We start from the raw sequence: 15,785 nt of genomic DNA, 5'->3' as shown, positions 1-15,785 counted from the left end.
ACCACACAAATGTCCTTACTTTTTGTGCGATGTTTATATAGATTGTGCGCACAACATAATTATCTTTTTCCCATAAATGATGTTATGCACACAATATAAAGTTTGCTACTAAAACTTAAAATTGCTAATTCACTTGATACAACTTAGCGACCCCAGTAGGACTCTGCATGTGATATTTGGTAGCCGTAGAATAACTACCATTAAAACATTGAATGATCGGAATCTGTTGCCATGTAAGACGTCAAAGATGGTTGCTTGGATTAGCTTAGAGCTCACATTGGAAATAGAGTTATAGATTAAGGTAAAATAGATCATGAAGACATGCACATTATAATAACAATACTCAATACTGACACTAGTTTCTGAACGTAGTTACTGAGGTCTTTAGAGAGAACCGTGAAGTGAACTTCTTAATCCTGACAAATGACTTCAAGGAAACAATGAAAAGATACAAAAATTATTTATTACTTTCCAAATTACAAAAAAAATCCAAAAATAGATCAAACCAAGATCTGTGTTAGTAGTAACATGAATGAAAAGAAATAAAGAAGCATTATATTGGTGATTCAAGAGCATCAGAAAGTGCTCCTTCCAGAGTGGAGATCTGTTGGTCTTTGATGGAAAACATCACTGTCATCTTGAATTCCCTCGATGAAATCCTCAAACCCAGCTGAATCTGGCTGAAGTGCTTTATGTCTCTGTGTGTCTCTGTGAGGCTTTTGGTCCTGATTCTCTCAGTATCTCTCCGAGAGAGATGCTCCTCTGTTGACTTTCAGTTGTTCTGGGACGCCTGCTGCATCATGACTGAACACAAACTCAATATCTGCAGGTACTCATCTGCACCGTCCGACAGGCACTTACCAACCACCTGAAACAGAAAGGAGAAGACAAACATACTGAGCATTTATTCAAGGTATACATTAGAGGTGGGGGACAAAAAATTGATTTACATAAAAATCGAGATTCTTACTTTCAAAGATTCATCTTTTTTTGGGCTAATCACTTACTCCCTGCTAAGTGCTAATGCTAGCTCTTTAACTCAGTAGAATGCCAAACGGAGCAGCCAGCAATAAATTCAGCCAGACTCACAGATGACTGGAGCAGATTCTGAAGTGTGTACTTTAATTTAAAAATAGACTTTGAATCCATGAATCCAGAAACGTTTTGAATTGAAAATAGATTCTACATCCAATCGTGACCCCAAGAATCGAATTTGAATCGTGAGACACCCAAAAACTCCCAGCCCTAGTGTACATTGACGTTAACATTTTATCTTTACTTCTAGTGACACCGCTCTCCTGCGAAACGAACTCCTGCACTCTGAGTTTCAGCGTTTACCTTCTGGAAGAAGATCCAGGGCCCCTCAGGCCAGACTGAACTGCTATAAATATTAATTTGTGCAGAATATGTCCATTAATATTTTGAATAACAGGTGATGCCAGATGTGCAGTTGCAATATGTCAATATGTCCATGTTGCAAGAAGGTTTTTTTTTTATGTATATGTGGAATTGTTACATGTTCTGTATGATCAATATTTGTGTATTTTTAGTTCTCTTGCAGGACAGAGTCAAAGATAGATTTCTCTTAAGGGACAATAAAGTAATTCTTATCTTATTTATCTGAAGGGAGTTAACTTAAGCATTTAATATCAGAGTATAACAAGGCATTAACAAAATAAGTAAAGCACAGTTGAGTTCCTTTGTTTGTTTTTTGCAGAACTGCAGATAGCTGCTGTGTCTAACAGAAGATACCACTCGAGCAAACTTAACTGTATATATCAGTAAAGCACTTTAAATCAATACATCAAAGAGTACAGTCTGGACCTGCTCCTTAAGTGTCCTGAGTGAAACCCTTGTTTTATCACTAAATTATGTATAGATCAAGTTTCACTGTGAATGAACTATTAAGTAATAAACAAGTTTTGAAAGGTTGACTGATTTGTGAGTCAACAGTAAAAGGAGGCTGCACGCTGGCTCAGTGGTTAGCGCTGTTTCCTCACAGCGAGAATGTTCCTATTTCAGAAAACCGTGGGAAAGGAGCCATTTAACTTTATACTTAAAGGCAGGGTGGGTAATTTTCAAAAAAAACGAGCAGGATTTTGAAAGCAGCATTCCCTCTGTGCTCCCGTAAAACCACGCCCCTCACTTACATGCACAAGCAGACCTTGGAAGTTTTTATATTTTTGGGAGCACTCGCACTAGGCCGAGATGTCCCGTACCGTGCTGACGCTCGATTGTTTTTGATTAGTTATTGAAAATTAAAACGACATATACTCTCATGCATCGTGTGTTTTTAAGACTTGTCCTCTCCCTTATTAAATAGCGAGTGTACAATATCGCTTGTGCCCCGGAATCTTGAGCTCATATTTACTGTAAGTCTGGAATATAAGTGGCACCGGTTTATAAGGGCGCACTAGGGGGGTGCTCATGCTTAAGCACGGTACAATTGAGGAGACTTTCAATCAGTCCAGCACTCCATCACATTTATTTACTAAACAGTATACCACTGTTTGCTTTAAATGCAGGATTTTGAGCTAATGAGGGAGTATTAGAAATTACTTGGAAAAACCTCCTTAAAAAACACAACAGTGTTTCATAAAAGCCCTCTAAGACAGTATTCAAATTTAAATAAAAAGGTGACTAGACCACTGTGCAGGAGAGACAGGCGGAGCTCTATTGTTAATTAAAAACTGACGGCGTCCCAGTGCCTCTGATAAAACCACCTGAGGAGTGTCCAGGCGACGGCCATTGCTTAAATAAATATGTATATATAAATAAAATTAAAAGTAGTATAAATATTAGATAAAAGAAGCACCTTAAAAGTGCTCTGAATTGAAAGAATTTGTCTAAAAATGTATGCATATATGAAGTGCATACGATCATAGTTAGGTGGCGTGCAGTGTGTGATGTTGTTGGCTGCACTCTCGGTATGACGGTGTGTTTGTCAGCATTTTATACTGGTATATTGGTGGCACTGGTATAAAGGATGCATGCAACTTTTTATCTGATATTTTATATGTCATCCTTGTGATCTTAAACATTCTCTGGTTCCTGGAGCTACAGCACATTCACTCACCGCCATCTTCTCTGTGATGGCCGACTTCTGCTTGTCGCTCAGGTCTCGCTCGATGACGGACTCATGGAGCTGAGTCAGGATCTGTGTGGCTGCATAACCTTCATCCACAATGTCCTAAAGGAGGAAGTATTAAACATGTGAGGCATGCACACCTACAGCATGAAAACTTCAAACATACATCACAGATACTCTGTCTTTACTTCTTTGGGATAGATACTATCTATATGAGAACTGACATGAACACAAATTCATGCTCAGATATGTCAACGCCTACCTTGACTGCGACCTCAAGTTTCTCAAACGTTCCTTTGAAGCAGATCTGGAGCAGGTTGTCAATCATCTTGTCAGGGACGACCTTGAGGAGAGCAAAACAAACAGTGAGATATGAAGGGAATGCAGTAAAGCAGGTTTTCAGGCGTGCAGGTGTGTGTTTAACTGCAGTCAATAAATTAGTTTCTCAAGGCTCAAAGAAGACGGCCTTACCCCGGCTATTTCAATAATGCAGCGCTCTGTGATCTCCTTGTCCGTATTGAGGCGTGCGGCACTCTGGAGGAAGGTGATGGCTTTGCGCAGGTCTCCCTCTGACACCTTCACTAAAGCTGCGATACTCTAGAAGTACAGAAACAATCATCACATTGTGTCTGTACCAGACAGACGTAGAAAGCAGTCACAGTTCTCTGACAAACCTGAAGCCTGCAGAGATTCTTCAGTTTGTGGGGTTTTTCTTTACAAGTATGTGCAAACAATTGGCCTTCCTGAGCAGAGAGGTGCTGGCTGTGCGCTCAGGAGCACATCAAGCATTTGTGCGCTGAGAAGAAAAGTGCTGCATGACTCTAAGACATGTCCGCTTTATGACCGACACTGCTTTTTTGCATGTTTTATATTTCAGATGGATTATTTCCCGATCAGACACGGAGCAAAGAGGATCTGGATACAAGACACGATCCGTAGACATCAAAAATACGGGGAACATCTTGTATTTTGAAAAGAGCGCCGATGACGTAAATAGCTAATTTCTGAAAAGTTAAAAGATTTTCAACTCAAGCACTCGGAGGGGCTGCACAAAATAGGCAGAGTGCTTGGAACAAAGGCGCTGGGCATTCCGCCTGCTGCTGCCAACGCTCTCTCCTCATTGAAAACAATTGAAAAAAAAAGAAAAAAAAATTGGGTGAAAACAGGGCCTAAATTGCATGCAGCTCACACCATATATTTGGTGTAAGATGTAAACTTAGTAGACTGGATATTAAATATGGACTCTAAATAAAAATAATAATAAAGTAACATAAAACAAAATGACATTAAAAAACACTATTTTAGCAGGAACTCCAGTTTTGATGCCTTAAGGTTGACTCAGACACAACTTTTTGACACCAGATGCCCCCTAGTGGCCTCTCTATGCATAAGAAGCTTTGAATACATTTATAACACATTGTAGCATTTTACAGACATGCATCCACTTCATTTCCAAAAGTCCGAAAAAGAGGTTTAGTCCTCTGGTTTGTGAAAGTCTCATCAAGCATAAGATCTCCTGCCTTAAATATAATGTAGAGATTCAAATATTCCCCCCTCTGAACGATCACTTCAAATCCAAGAGAAGAGGGGTGGTGTCTATTCATGCAGAGAAGGTGCTCTCTGTTTTTGTGTTTTCTATTTGTCTTGTGATTTTGGACATGTTAGGGGCGTCAATTATTGTGCAGTGGTGTTTAACTTCACATTCAACAATCTGAAAGGCTTAACTACCAGAAACTATAAAAGGGAGATGGCGGCCTCGCTGCTCCTCTCCTCTGCACTCATCAACAGACTTTAAATCAGGCAGAGAGAGAGAGAAAGAGAGAGAGACGGGGAACGACATGAGGGAAAGGAGCTGCGGGTCGGACACGAAACCCAGGCTGCCCACTTAAAAGAGATTGTTGGTGGGGACGCCCTGGCACCTCAACTTTAACATCTTTACGAGATGCTCAAATGAGTCAACAAAACATCTGCGACTGAGAAAAGTGTTTGATTGGTTCTCTTTTACCTCTTTGGTGTATTTCAGGTTCTCCTTCCCACAGATCTCCAGCAGGCGCTGTTCTTGGATCTGATTGGCCAGAGGTTTGAAGCGAAACTTTGAACATCTGGAGGTCAGAGGCTCTATGATCCTAAACAAAAACAAAAAAACAACCCAGTAAGGTTAGTATCTGTTGAATACAGAGTGCGTTTGTGGTGTGATGATAGTGAGAAGCTAGCCGACCTGCTGATGTAGTTACAGATGAGGCAGAAGCGGGTCGTTCTGGACTGCTTTTCCATCGTTCGCCTGAGAGCAGCCTGAGCCGGAGCAGTCATCGAGTCCGCCTCATCCAGGATGATGATCTTAAAAGGAGGACACGGCTTCCCACTAAAAGTAAAGAGAGACACAGACGCTTTTTTTTTCAGTCCAAGAGACACATGACAAACTGTCTAAGACTGTCAACCTCTGATGGTTGTTACAGAGAAACTTTGAAGACATGTCCCCGTCTTTATCCTAACTCACTCTGTGCGAGAGCCAGCCACAGTGAGCTGAGCAAAGTTCTTGACCTTCTCTCTGACGACCTGGATACCACGTTCATCCGACGCATTGAGCTCCAGCACCCTCTGCCTGTACAGCTCCGGACTGCAGGAGAGTCACAGAAGAAGGACGGGATAAACACAGGAGCAGAAAACAGATGATCTAAATTAAATGTGACAGAGCATTCTGGAAATGCAAAAAGCAGAAGCCTCTCCTTCTTGCCCACATCAACACTGACAGTGCACTGACCCATAAAGTTCTCTTGCAGCAGCTAAGATGGTGGACGTTTTTCCTGTTCCAGGCGGTCCGTAGAAGAGCAGGTTGGGAAGCTGTAATAAAAAAACAAACAAACGTTCTCATTTTGCAACGAAACAGAAATACTCCTTTATCACAGCTTCATGATTCCTCCTCCTCGTGCTGAATAAATATAGATATACAGATTTAAAGTTGTTGACTGAGGAATAATCTTGGGTTTAGCACCAGGCTCAATCTACTGAGGTCCAAACTGTGAGACAGATGGAGTTAGGTATTATCAGCAGAGCTCTGATTTCAGATTTATGAAAACCGTTTTTTTTATTTTGCAATTATGAAATCAGTACAAGTGCTAGAAGACACGAACAAAACAGAGCAGGAGGACAGCAAAGACAAAAATAGACATCAGCTGGTATAGACTACAACCAGCAAAGACATTAATAAAACTATACAAAGTTCATGAAAAAGGAAACAAAGAGGGAAAGAAACGCAAGAGAGAGAGAGAGAGAGAAGAGAAGAGAGAGAAGGGGAGGGAGAGACAGTGCTTTTGTAAGCTGGACTTGCCACTTGCAGGACCCCGTCTGTTTAAGGTGTGCACATGTGAGAGGGAGGGGCCTCCAGACCCTCCAGAGGATGGAGAACACCCTCCACACTTTTGCTGCATTGCCCTGCCTGTCCTAACCCTCCTATGAAAACCTTTTTTAATGCTTGATACTCAAAACATCCGACTCGGATGCAGAGTGGGTTCTGAACTGACGACATTCAAAAGACATCACATCATCAGACTCACATCTGCTCCTTCCAGAGACTTCTTCAGCACGGCTACCACCTCCTCCTGAAAGGCCACCTCATCCACACACTTCGGCCTGCTGGGGTTTGCAAAGACACAAACTGAGTTAATACTTACACAGCATAGAAGAAAATATATATAATATACAATTTAAAAATATAAAAAACACAAAATGTACAAAATATGCAATGGAGGATCTGTGCAGTTATTCTGTACTTATGATGTACTATGTACTGTACTATGATTCTGATTAGGGCTGCACGATTCTGCTTAAAATGTGAATCACCATTATTCTCCCTGAGAATTGAGATCATGATTCTTATTTTTTCAGCTTTTAAGTAAAAACACTATCTTGGGGTCTCCCCAAGAACATTTCTTTTTTCTTTTCCTGCATTCTAATCATTTTGTATACACCAATGTGTGCCTTTTCTTCACAACTTTATGATTATGATCTCGTCTTTTTGTCCTTTTTTTTGTAGTATCAAATCTCTTTCAGTGTTCATCAGACACATGTTCACACAATGATGAATGCATTCATTTGAATTATTTTATTAACATGTGGACTGGAGAGTTGTAGTGTTTCTGCACTATTCTAGCCCTGCAGAATGTATAAAGCTGTAGCTTCAAACTAGTAACCGATGTATAGCTGACATATCATTTAGTATGATATTAGAACTTGTAAGGGTGGGTTCTGGGTTCCTGTTTTGGTCTTGTTTTAAGAGGGGTCTGGACAGACCCACTTGCACCTGCTTGCGCACCCAATGAACGCGCGCACATGGAGAGAGAGAGAGAGAGAGAGAGAGAGAGCTGACATGCCGCGCTGCATTGAAATAATAAACAAACCTCACTGAGTCCACAAATTTTGCGCACTGTTTATGAAACCGGGCAAACAGTTTGCTAATCAGGACAGTGTTTCCCCTAGGTTTACAGCATTGGGGGGGTGGGGACAAGCCGACACGGCGACACAAACACTTGAAGGAATCTTGGTGTTCATGTGTTACTTTTAATGACAGCTGTACTTTTCTATCGGAAAGGTATCCTTAAATGACTTCTTTCCCTGATTTCTGACTCTATCCACTATCCTCTCTCTACAATAAAGGCACAAAAAGCCCAAAAATAAATCTTAAAAAAAATATATATATATATTATTATTATTATTTTTTTTACTTGACCTTCAGGGGGGGCGGGCCGACCCCCCAATATAATGGTAGGGGAAACACTGCAGGACAACGGGCTTGTAAAGCGTGGCTACGGATTTGCAAACAGCTTTTTATTTTTTCTTAACTGAACCTCCAGAGACTGCGTGCAACACAAGTTAACTTTCACAAAGTTTCTCTTGCGTCTATGTTTTGACAACAGGTGAGCCTGATGCGTAGGCTTGTTATCAAGATGCAGCAAAACTAAGAAGAGCATAATCATATTGGCAGCAAGCAGCTGCAGAAACACAATAAAACCAAGTCATGAGAAGCTTTTGACATGAGACGAGCGCTGCACATTCTGGTGCATTAACGGGAGAGACGTACAGAAAAAGGATCTCTCTCACTCCCTCTCTTTCTCGCGTGCCCTGCAATTTTATGAATAAATAAAACATACATTTGGAAAAAAAGTTTGGAAATATAGGCTACTTGGGCGTCCATTAATGTACCTGGGCAGCCCGAGTATCGTCTATTTGTGGGTAACACTGACGCGAGTGCAGCTTGTGAGGGAAATAGGAGAATAAGAGAATCGGCATCATGCAGAAATGAGATCGCATGTATGTGAGAGATGAGATCGTGATTTATTCACGATTACTCATGCAGCCCTAAGTCTGGTGGGTTAGCAGAAACATTACCGTTACAACACTTTTACTTTCCACATTGTGGTTCAAACTTACTATTTTTCTACCCATGGAACCGCCTTAGCTCTCTTCTCTGTGCCGGGTCCAGCTGCTGCCTTGTCTTTCTGAGGTCTGGTCGACTGAACAGTTGCTCCTTTCAGAAACGCCTGCATGACTCCGCTTGGTTTTTTCTTAGAGCAGCAGAAACACCTGGAGGTAAAAAGAAAAAAAAAGTTATTATCAACAGAACCAAAAAGAAGTTGAGAGAGAAAGCAGTCAACATGTAGAAGAACAATGCAAACAGAGTGATGGAAACAAGACACAGGCAGCTGTGGCTTAGTGGGAGAGTCGGTCATCTCTCAACTGGAAGGTCGGGGGTTCGATCCCCAGCTCCTACATATCTGATGTGTCCTTGTGCAAGACGCTTAACCCTTAACTGCTGCCGCTGCTCCGTCGATGGCGTATGAGTGTGTATGAATGGATTAGTTAACACTGCTTTACATAAAAACACGGCGCTGTCAGTCCTTAAATCTTGGTGTATGCGATGGAAGAAAACATGAGAAGACTCACTGCAAACAAGAGGGCAGAATTACTTTCCGTCTCAAATGGTCAATCTTCTCATTTGCTGTCAACTTTGATAAAAGCTCTACCATCAGTGTGTGAATGTGTAGGTGTGAGCTTTGGTGTAAAAGCACTTTGAGTAGTCAGAAGAATAGAAAAGAAATGTACAAGCTCAAGTCAATTTCCTATTTTACACAACAGGGCTCTGCATACATTGTAAACTAGATAACCCAAATACCAGCACTTAACTCAACACATTAATATAACGTTGTGTGCAGTATGACACTGCATGATCACACAATATACAACAGTTAGTTCAGAGCAGATTCACCACACACAAGAAGGCTAACTTACATACTCAAAATAAAAACACATTATCCTGCATGGCCTCCATCAGGTTTGTGGTGGAAAGTAATTCTGCTCTCTTGTTTGCGGTGGATTTTCTCATTTGCTGTCAACATGATGTTTTCTGCCATCACCTGCACCAACATATTACTGACCGTGCTGTGCAGAGGAGATCCAGTAATGTATTTTTTTTAGAGGGCACTGGTTCAGACCAAGCAATCTGATTGGACAAGAGGCGAAGAGAGCAGCACCACTGGGACTTTTCACAACATGTATCCCTCCTCCTCAGCCTTTCAATGAACATTATTACAGCCTTATTCATCAAACTCATATCTGAGAATCACACAACAGACGCTGATATCACTGGTTTCATGCTAAAGTTCATTTATTAAATGTTCATGTAGTAACTCGGGTTTGATTCACTTATATTTACAAGAGTGGTAACTCGAAGAGGCTTACCTATGCACAGATTGCTCTATCCACCAGTTATCTTGCTAATTTTCCCATCATAACTGTACTAGCTGATACTAAGGAGGATATTAAATTGGTATTAAAAGCTCTTCTACATAGTGTTAAGCCCCATCAAATGTGAGGAAATAGAAACTGTAATGAGTTTCTGCACGGAGCTCAGCAGCCGCACGTTTATATGAGAAATGTTTTTTTACACTGTTATACTGTGCAACACATAATGTAGACATAGCGTAAGGTACAATACTTTAAAGATAACTCGCATTGCCACTGCTTGTCTGTGTGCTGTTAGCCAGTGTTAGCTAGCTGTAGTTCCTTAAGACAGACACGTCGCACTTACTTTAAACATCAATATTAAGACGAACTCTGCGCCCAGTTCAAAATCCAGCAGTCGTAGTTACTGCGTGTTGAAACCCAACACACATATATTTATATATATATATATATCCTGATATCTCGTTGTCTTGGTGTTCGGTAGAGTCAGCTTGTTGACATGCTCAGCACTCACTAGCCGTGTGTTCTTCCCGCCATGGCTGAGGAATCAACTTCCGGCGACGACTTCTCGCGGCGTCCAATCAGAAACGGCGGATGTTGGAGTCGGCCCCGCCCATCCGCACCATCCTTTCGCCTTATTGTTTCTCCCCTGCTCCCATCTCTTGTCTCCTCCTCTCCTCTCGTCTCTCCACATCTATGAACTCCCTGAATGTCCTGTATATACGTGTTTTGTTTAAAATCTCTAGTAAATTGTTATTTTAATTTTTATTCCTGTCTATTCTTATTTGATTTAAACTCATAAGCATGCTCTTCTTCTTGTCTTTTCACTGCTGCAACACTTAAATTTCCCCACAGGGGATCAATAAAGGATTATCTAATCTCATTTTATTTTGTACTACAACATTTTCTATATGAATGTTTGTTGTTATATGATAACGTGAATCATATGATACACCTTAACATGCCATTTTTGGTCAATTATTTGTTAATTTTGGAATTTACAAAAAGAAAAGCGTAGTCAATGATGGTGCACATATGAGCACAATGGTATTTATTCAATTAATTATCCCATTTGCATATACATCACACTCCTGCCAGGATTGTGCCCTGCTTTGCTTTGTCTGCCAGCTGCTGTTTCTGTTGTTGGAAAGCCTTCAGTGTAGGGCCTGTAATTGGCTGGCACAGTGACGATAAGTGAGAGGCAGGGTGAGGCTGAGTGCAGATGTCTCCAGCTAATGGTCGCCTCTCAGGAAATCTTCACAGTCCCAGGAGGCATTGGCTCATGAAGAGATTCTAATGCCCCCCCCCCCCCTGTCTGGCATTGTTTGCCTGAATCAAAACACGGAGCGGGATCAGAGGAGTGGCCTCTGGTAGCACTGAATGAACCCAGGCGGCAGAGACATCAATGATAAATGATGGGTGGAGGCTATTGATTTGTTTTGTTTGAGCGAGCCCTCGTGCCATAATGATGGGGAAATAAGAGCTGCCCGGCAAGGATATTGTCTTTTAAGTGACTCACAAAAACAATGCTGATTTTTAAACCATTCTCTTGGATATTTCCTCTCCCTGAAATCAAATCAATCTCAGGAAATGTTTCAATTTAGAGATCAGTCACGAGCTCCAATCCGTTTACAGCCCAGCTCCAAGCACCAGGATTTCTCTCATGGACCTATTAACCCCTCTACCCTCCCTTCTGTTTCTGTATCTCCCCCCACCCCGCAGGCAGGTAGCAGCCCTCTGATTCGTTTTCTCTCATTGTGACTCAGCTTCTTTATTAGAGCAAACAGAGCCTCATCAAAGCAGCAGCAGTGGTGTCCTACACAGAGCAAGAGGAGTGTCCCTATGAGTGGAGAGGACCAACAACAAATATACATTTTTATCTTTACCTCTCTTCTGAAGGAGCATCCTTTCCTCCTCTTCCCTTTTTGATTTTTCTTCTTTTTTTTTTTGCTGTGTGGAATATTGTGTTTTGGAGTTGCAGACTTCATTTTGCTTTGTGGATATTTTATTCCAGCTTGAAGAAAAGGACTCAATCAGTGGGTGACTATTTTTTGTTCACTTTTTTCAAAGCGTCTGATTTTTTCTCTTACAGATTAACAAAGTGGCTCAATTTTCTGTCTATTTTTCCACTTGCTGTCTAGTTTGCAGACTGACCCGCTAACAAAGTAATTGTCTCTTTTGTTCACTGACTGATTAACTGGCTGCTGTGTAAACTGACAAGCAAATGATGGAGCTATTTGTTCACCAAACACGGCTGACTGCTTATTTTATTGTCTGATTGGACGACTTGGCAGCTGGCTGTATTATTCCCACACTGTCTGTCTTGGTTCTTGAACCCGTGCCTGCTTGACAAACTGTTTATTTTATTCCCATGCTTACTATTTTTGCTGACTGACTGGGAGTGGCATCATCACCGTCAGCCCCAGGCTTCCTGACTTTATTTCTTCTCAGGAGAGATGATGATGAAGAGGAGGGGTTCAATATAAAAAAAGAAAGAAAGAAAAAGAATAAAGAAAAAGGAGGTGCAAATAGAAAAGAGGTAAAAATTACATTAGGTTTAAAAGGCGAGATTGTCGGGGAAGCAACGGTGACGAGAGGAGGCGTGGCAGCGGAGAGAGAGAGAGAGCAGTGAGAGAGAGAGAGGCGGGGGAAAGAGTGGATGCGACCAACACCGTGAGATGCTGTGCTGGCTGAGAGAAGACGAGATGTCGGTCCAGGAGCTGCTACAGAGGGTGGAGTGTGTCATCACTCATGTCGGTAAGTCCTCACATTTCTCCTTTCCCTCATATTCCTTTCAGCATCTTTACCTCTTTGGGTGGTTATATCCAGAGGAGCTTTCATTTTCTCGAGCATCTCCTCTCTTCTGTTTGAGTATCCCTGCGCTGACGGCTCAAGAGTTACGTGGACGATGAGGTTTCTGCCTTTTCTGGAAATCCTATTAGTGTAATTTGTAGCGGGATGCAGAGCAGATGAATGAGAGGCAGGGGATCTCCATCCTCTCATCAGGACCGCTGAGAGCAGAGGGATGCTCTGCACATGGGCAGAGGAGAAAGTGTGTCATCAGGGGGCAAGTGGGGGAGTCGTTGAGTATGATTAGTCTTGGTTTTTCTGTGGTTTTCAGCCTATTCAAAGATATATTTAGTAGAGTTTAGTCAATCAGGAGATTCTCTGTATCACAGCATACATTAGTTGTTCATCCGTGCAGCTTGTGTTTGTGTTCGGTTGATCTCAGTGAATATTTGCAGGGACCAAAATTGGATTATCTGTGTTAGATTTTGAATCATTTACAAGAATGCGATCTAAAACATAAAGCTCCTTCAGTAGATAATAACATGAAATAATTAATGCAATCTCATTTTTTTGTGTAGATTTACACACAACAGTATTCATTAACAATCTCACACTGCATTCCACCCTTCTCCTCTTCTTTCACCTCCTCCTTCTCTCTGTCCTTTGCTCTTTTTTCTTTTCCGTCTCTCCCCTACGTATTTTTTTCTGTTCCCTTCTCTCCATCCCTTCTGTATCTCCACCATTCTTCCCTATCTCCCATCTATCCCTTTCCTTATTCCCTTTCATTTCTACCTTCCCGTCACCGTCCTTCCCTTCCCTTCTCTTTTTCTTCCTCGTCCTCTCCTCCATCCATCCTCCTTTTTTTTTTGTCTCCTTCTCTCTCCTCGCTGTCACGTTCTGCGTCCGGGTTATTTTCCCGGTCTGGTGAGGAAGTAGGTTAATGTGCCACGCTGGAGAGTATCGCACGGCATCCTCCATCACGGCACTTCCTGCATCGAGTAGAGCAAGAGCGGGGTATGGGAGGCGGAGGAGGGCTTGTGCAGAGTGTTACTATGGAAACTGTGCTAGCTTCTGCCATACTAGCAGGCCTGCATTGATATATTGGGAGCCAGGCACACATCAGATGCATCCAAGGGTGTTTGCAGCCTTGGTTGCAGCCCCAAGGTGACAATTAAAGCAGGTGTTTTTTTTTCTGCACGGGGATCTGGCTAGTGTCTGCTTGTATGCTCCTTACTGTCTATAACCCTATTGTCATTTGTAACAGTAATACCCAGTGCTGAATATTTAGGGAGAATCATCAGCAAAAATGAACAGAAATATAAATGTTGGGCCCCTTAGATGGGAGGAGACACAAAAAGTGCAGACCCAGACAACACTTTTAAATGTCAATTTAAACATTAACAACAATAACCTCGGTCTGGTTTTTATCTTTAAGTGTCCATACTCTTTTATTGTTTGGCTGTGGCTCCATTGGTTGAGTCGATCGTCTCTCAACCGGAAGGTTCGGGGTTTGATCCCCAGCTTGTGTCTTTGGGTTCGACACTTAAGCCCTAGTTGCTCCCGCTGCTTCGTCGGCGGTGGCGGGTGAAGTCGGAAAAACAACAACTCGAACATTCAGCAAATAAGGTGCCCTGACCCGTCGACTTCAGTTCATATTCATCATCAACAAGGGGGGCACATTTTTTTGTTGTTGTAAATGTTAAGATTTATTAATTCAAGTATTGCACGTCAACCTTTTCCTCAAATATAACTTGCAACAGAGACATTCCTAACATCTTCTTCGTGAGCATCATCCACATAGTTTGCGGTTCATGTTACAACATTCAGACTTTCCCCAACTGAAAACCTGAAAACACGAGAGTCGGAAGAACGATTTCCCAACTTGGAAACCGGGGACCATCCGAGGAGAACATGAATGTAGCATAAGTCAGCATCAATTGCTCGTGTTTTACGACCAGATGAAAAAATCCTGGATTATGTTAGAATCATGTGCACAGGGAACTTACATCAATTCATCATTTCCTGAATATGATCAAAATCAGGCAAAATATCAGACATACTGCCAGGGTTGTACTTTTTTGCATTCCTAATAAAAACATCAAAGTAGGCTGATTGCTGTCTCCATTTATGTACCTCCGCTACATTTTCCTTTCCATTTTCAACAACACAGTGTTGTTCACTGACCAGCAGGGAGCTCACTCCTTCCTGCTTGAGCCTCACAGCTGTTAGTAAAGTACCACAGCATAGCTTCTTGTGGTTATACTTAACACGTGAAGGCCACACTGTAAATGTATATGAATGTCTGGATAATTAAATTCAGGCTCCCTTTACAAAGTTTGAGGCGTTTCATGCTCACTCCCTCTTATGTCTCTGTCGTCTGACTGTCATGCTGTTCCTTCATTAATGTCACAGAGCAGGAGGAGCACATGCTCAAATGATGGGACAGAATTGATCTAAGCTGACCTCAGCTCTCCTCGCTGTGCTTTAAATCACTGGTGAGTAATCAGAGGAAACCCCCGATGTCACAGATATGTCACAACAAATAGTCATCTGATGCTCCATTTAACTGCTATGTTTAACTAATCATTAGTTCTGGTCAGTTTCGGTCAGCCGTGGCTTCATGACAACCTCAAAACTATTCCTGCACATTAAGTGCTGTTTTCAAAGTGTTGTTTTTGCTTAGTGCGAGATTTATGTATGAATGTATTCACTATTCAGCCAAGACAAGTTTAAAAAGTGTGATTTCCAAACAGTTCATTTCAGATCAAAGAATCAAAAAGATTACAGCACTTGGGTTGGAGATAATAGAATGAAATGAAGTCTTACTGCGTAGAAAAATGAAAAGATAGGTAACACTTCACAATAAGGTCTACACATTCTGCATAGTTACCGGGGAACGAATGAGAATGAATTAATGTACCATTAATTAATGGATACAGTACTCAAGATAGGTCTTGGTCTCAAGGCCGGCCTCGAGAACACTTTTTGAAGGTCTTTGAATCTAAAGCATTTAGACACGGTCTTGTCTCGCTCTCAGACTGGGCGGACTCCGGATTTTAAATCAAGACCGGTCATGACCACCACTGAAACGGCCCTTTCTAAAACAACGTAAAGCTTTCATTCAAAAGTTTAATCTTTGTATCCGCTGGTTACGGCCACAACCTTCCCC

General features: G+C 41.8%; 2 protein-coding genes across 2 annotated transcripts in view; one reads left to right on the top strand and one right to left on the bottom strand.

Annotated features, from left to right (window-relative positions):
* Positions 1-443: 443 nt before the first annotated feature.
* On the bottom strand, positions 444-10,383 carry rfc4 (replication factor C (activator 1) 4). The gene is made up of 11 exons (XM_061031283.1): positions 10,173-10,383; positions 8,516-8,668; positions 6,643-6,721; positions 5,850-5,929; positions 5,586-5,705; positions 5,307-5,450; positions 5,094-5,214; positions 3,560-3,685; positions 3,351-3,431; positions 3,077-3,190; positions 444-868 (listed from the first exon to the last, which is right to left on the bottom strand). The coding sequence occupies exons 2-11, from the start codon at positions 8,629-8,631 to the stop codon at positions 773-775; spliced, it is 1,077 nt and encodes a 358-aa protein (XP_060887266.1). The 5' UTR covers positions 8,632-8,668; positions 10,173-10,383; the 3' UTR covers positions 444-772.
* A 1,244-nt stretch (positions 10,384-11,627) lies between these two features.
* The window catches only part of mcf2l2 (MCF.2 cell line derived transforming sequence-like 2), a 132,694-nt gene continuing 128,536 nt past the window's right edge, over positions 11,628-15,785 (top strand). Inside the window, exon 1 of the mRNA XM_061031399.1 lies at positions 11,628-12,583. Within this exon, the coding sequence (XP_060887382.1) occupies positions 12,505-12,583 (79 nt within the window). The 5' untranslated portion in view covers positions 11,628-12,504. The remainder of the gene's footprint in view (positions 12,584-15,785) is intronic.

This window comes from Labrus mixtus, chromosome 3 (genome assembly GCF_963584025.1).
Source record: "Labrus mixtus chromosome 3, fLabMix1.1, whole genome shotgun sequence".
NCBI classification, from domain to species: domain Eukaryota; kingdom Metazoa; phylum Chordata; class Actinopteri; order Labriformes; family Labridae; genus Labrus; species Labrus mixtus.
The sequence above is the reverse complement of the archived record's forward strand: the minus strand, read 5'-3'. Positions and strand labels throughout refer to the sequence as shown.

Bases quoted from the DNA above. Each gene is read 5' to 3' on its own strand.
- rfc4 (XM_061031283.1), bottom strand. From the start codon at position 8,631: ATGCAGGCGTTTCTGAAAGGAGCAACTGTTCAGTCGACCAGACCTCAG. The intron at 5,451-5,585 runs GTGAGTTAGGAT...CTTTACTTTTAG, and splicing joins GTGGCTGGCTCTCGCACAGA to TGGGAAGCCGTGTCCTCCTT. The intron at 5,215-5,306 runs GTCGGCTAGCTT...GTTTTTGTTTAG, and splicing joins ATCTGTAACTACATCAGCAG to GATCATAGAGCCTCTGACCT.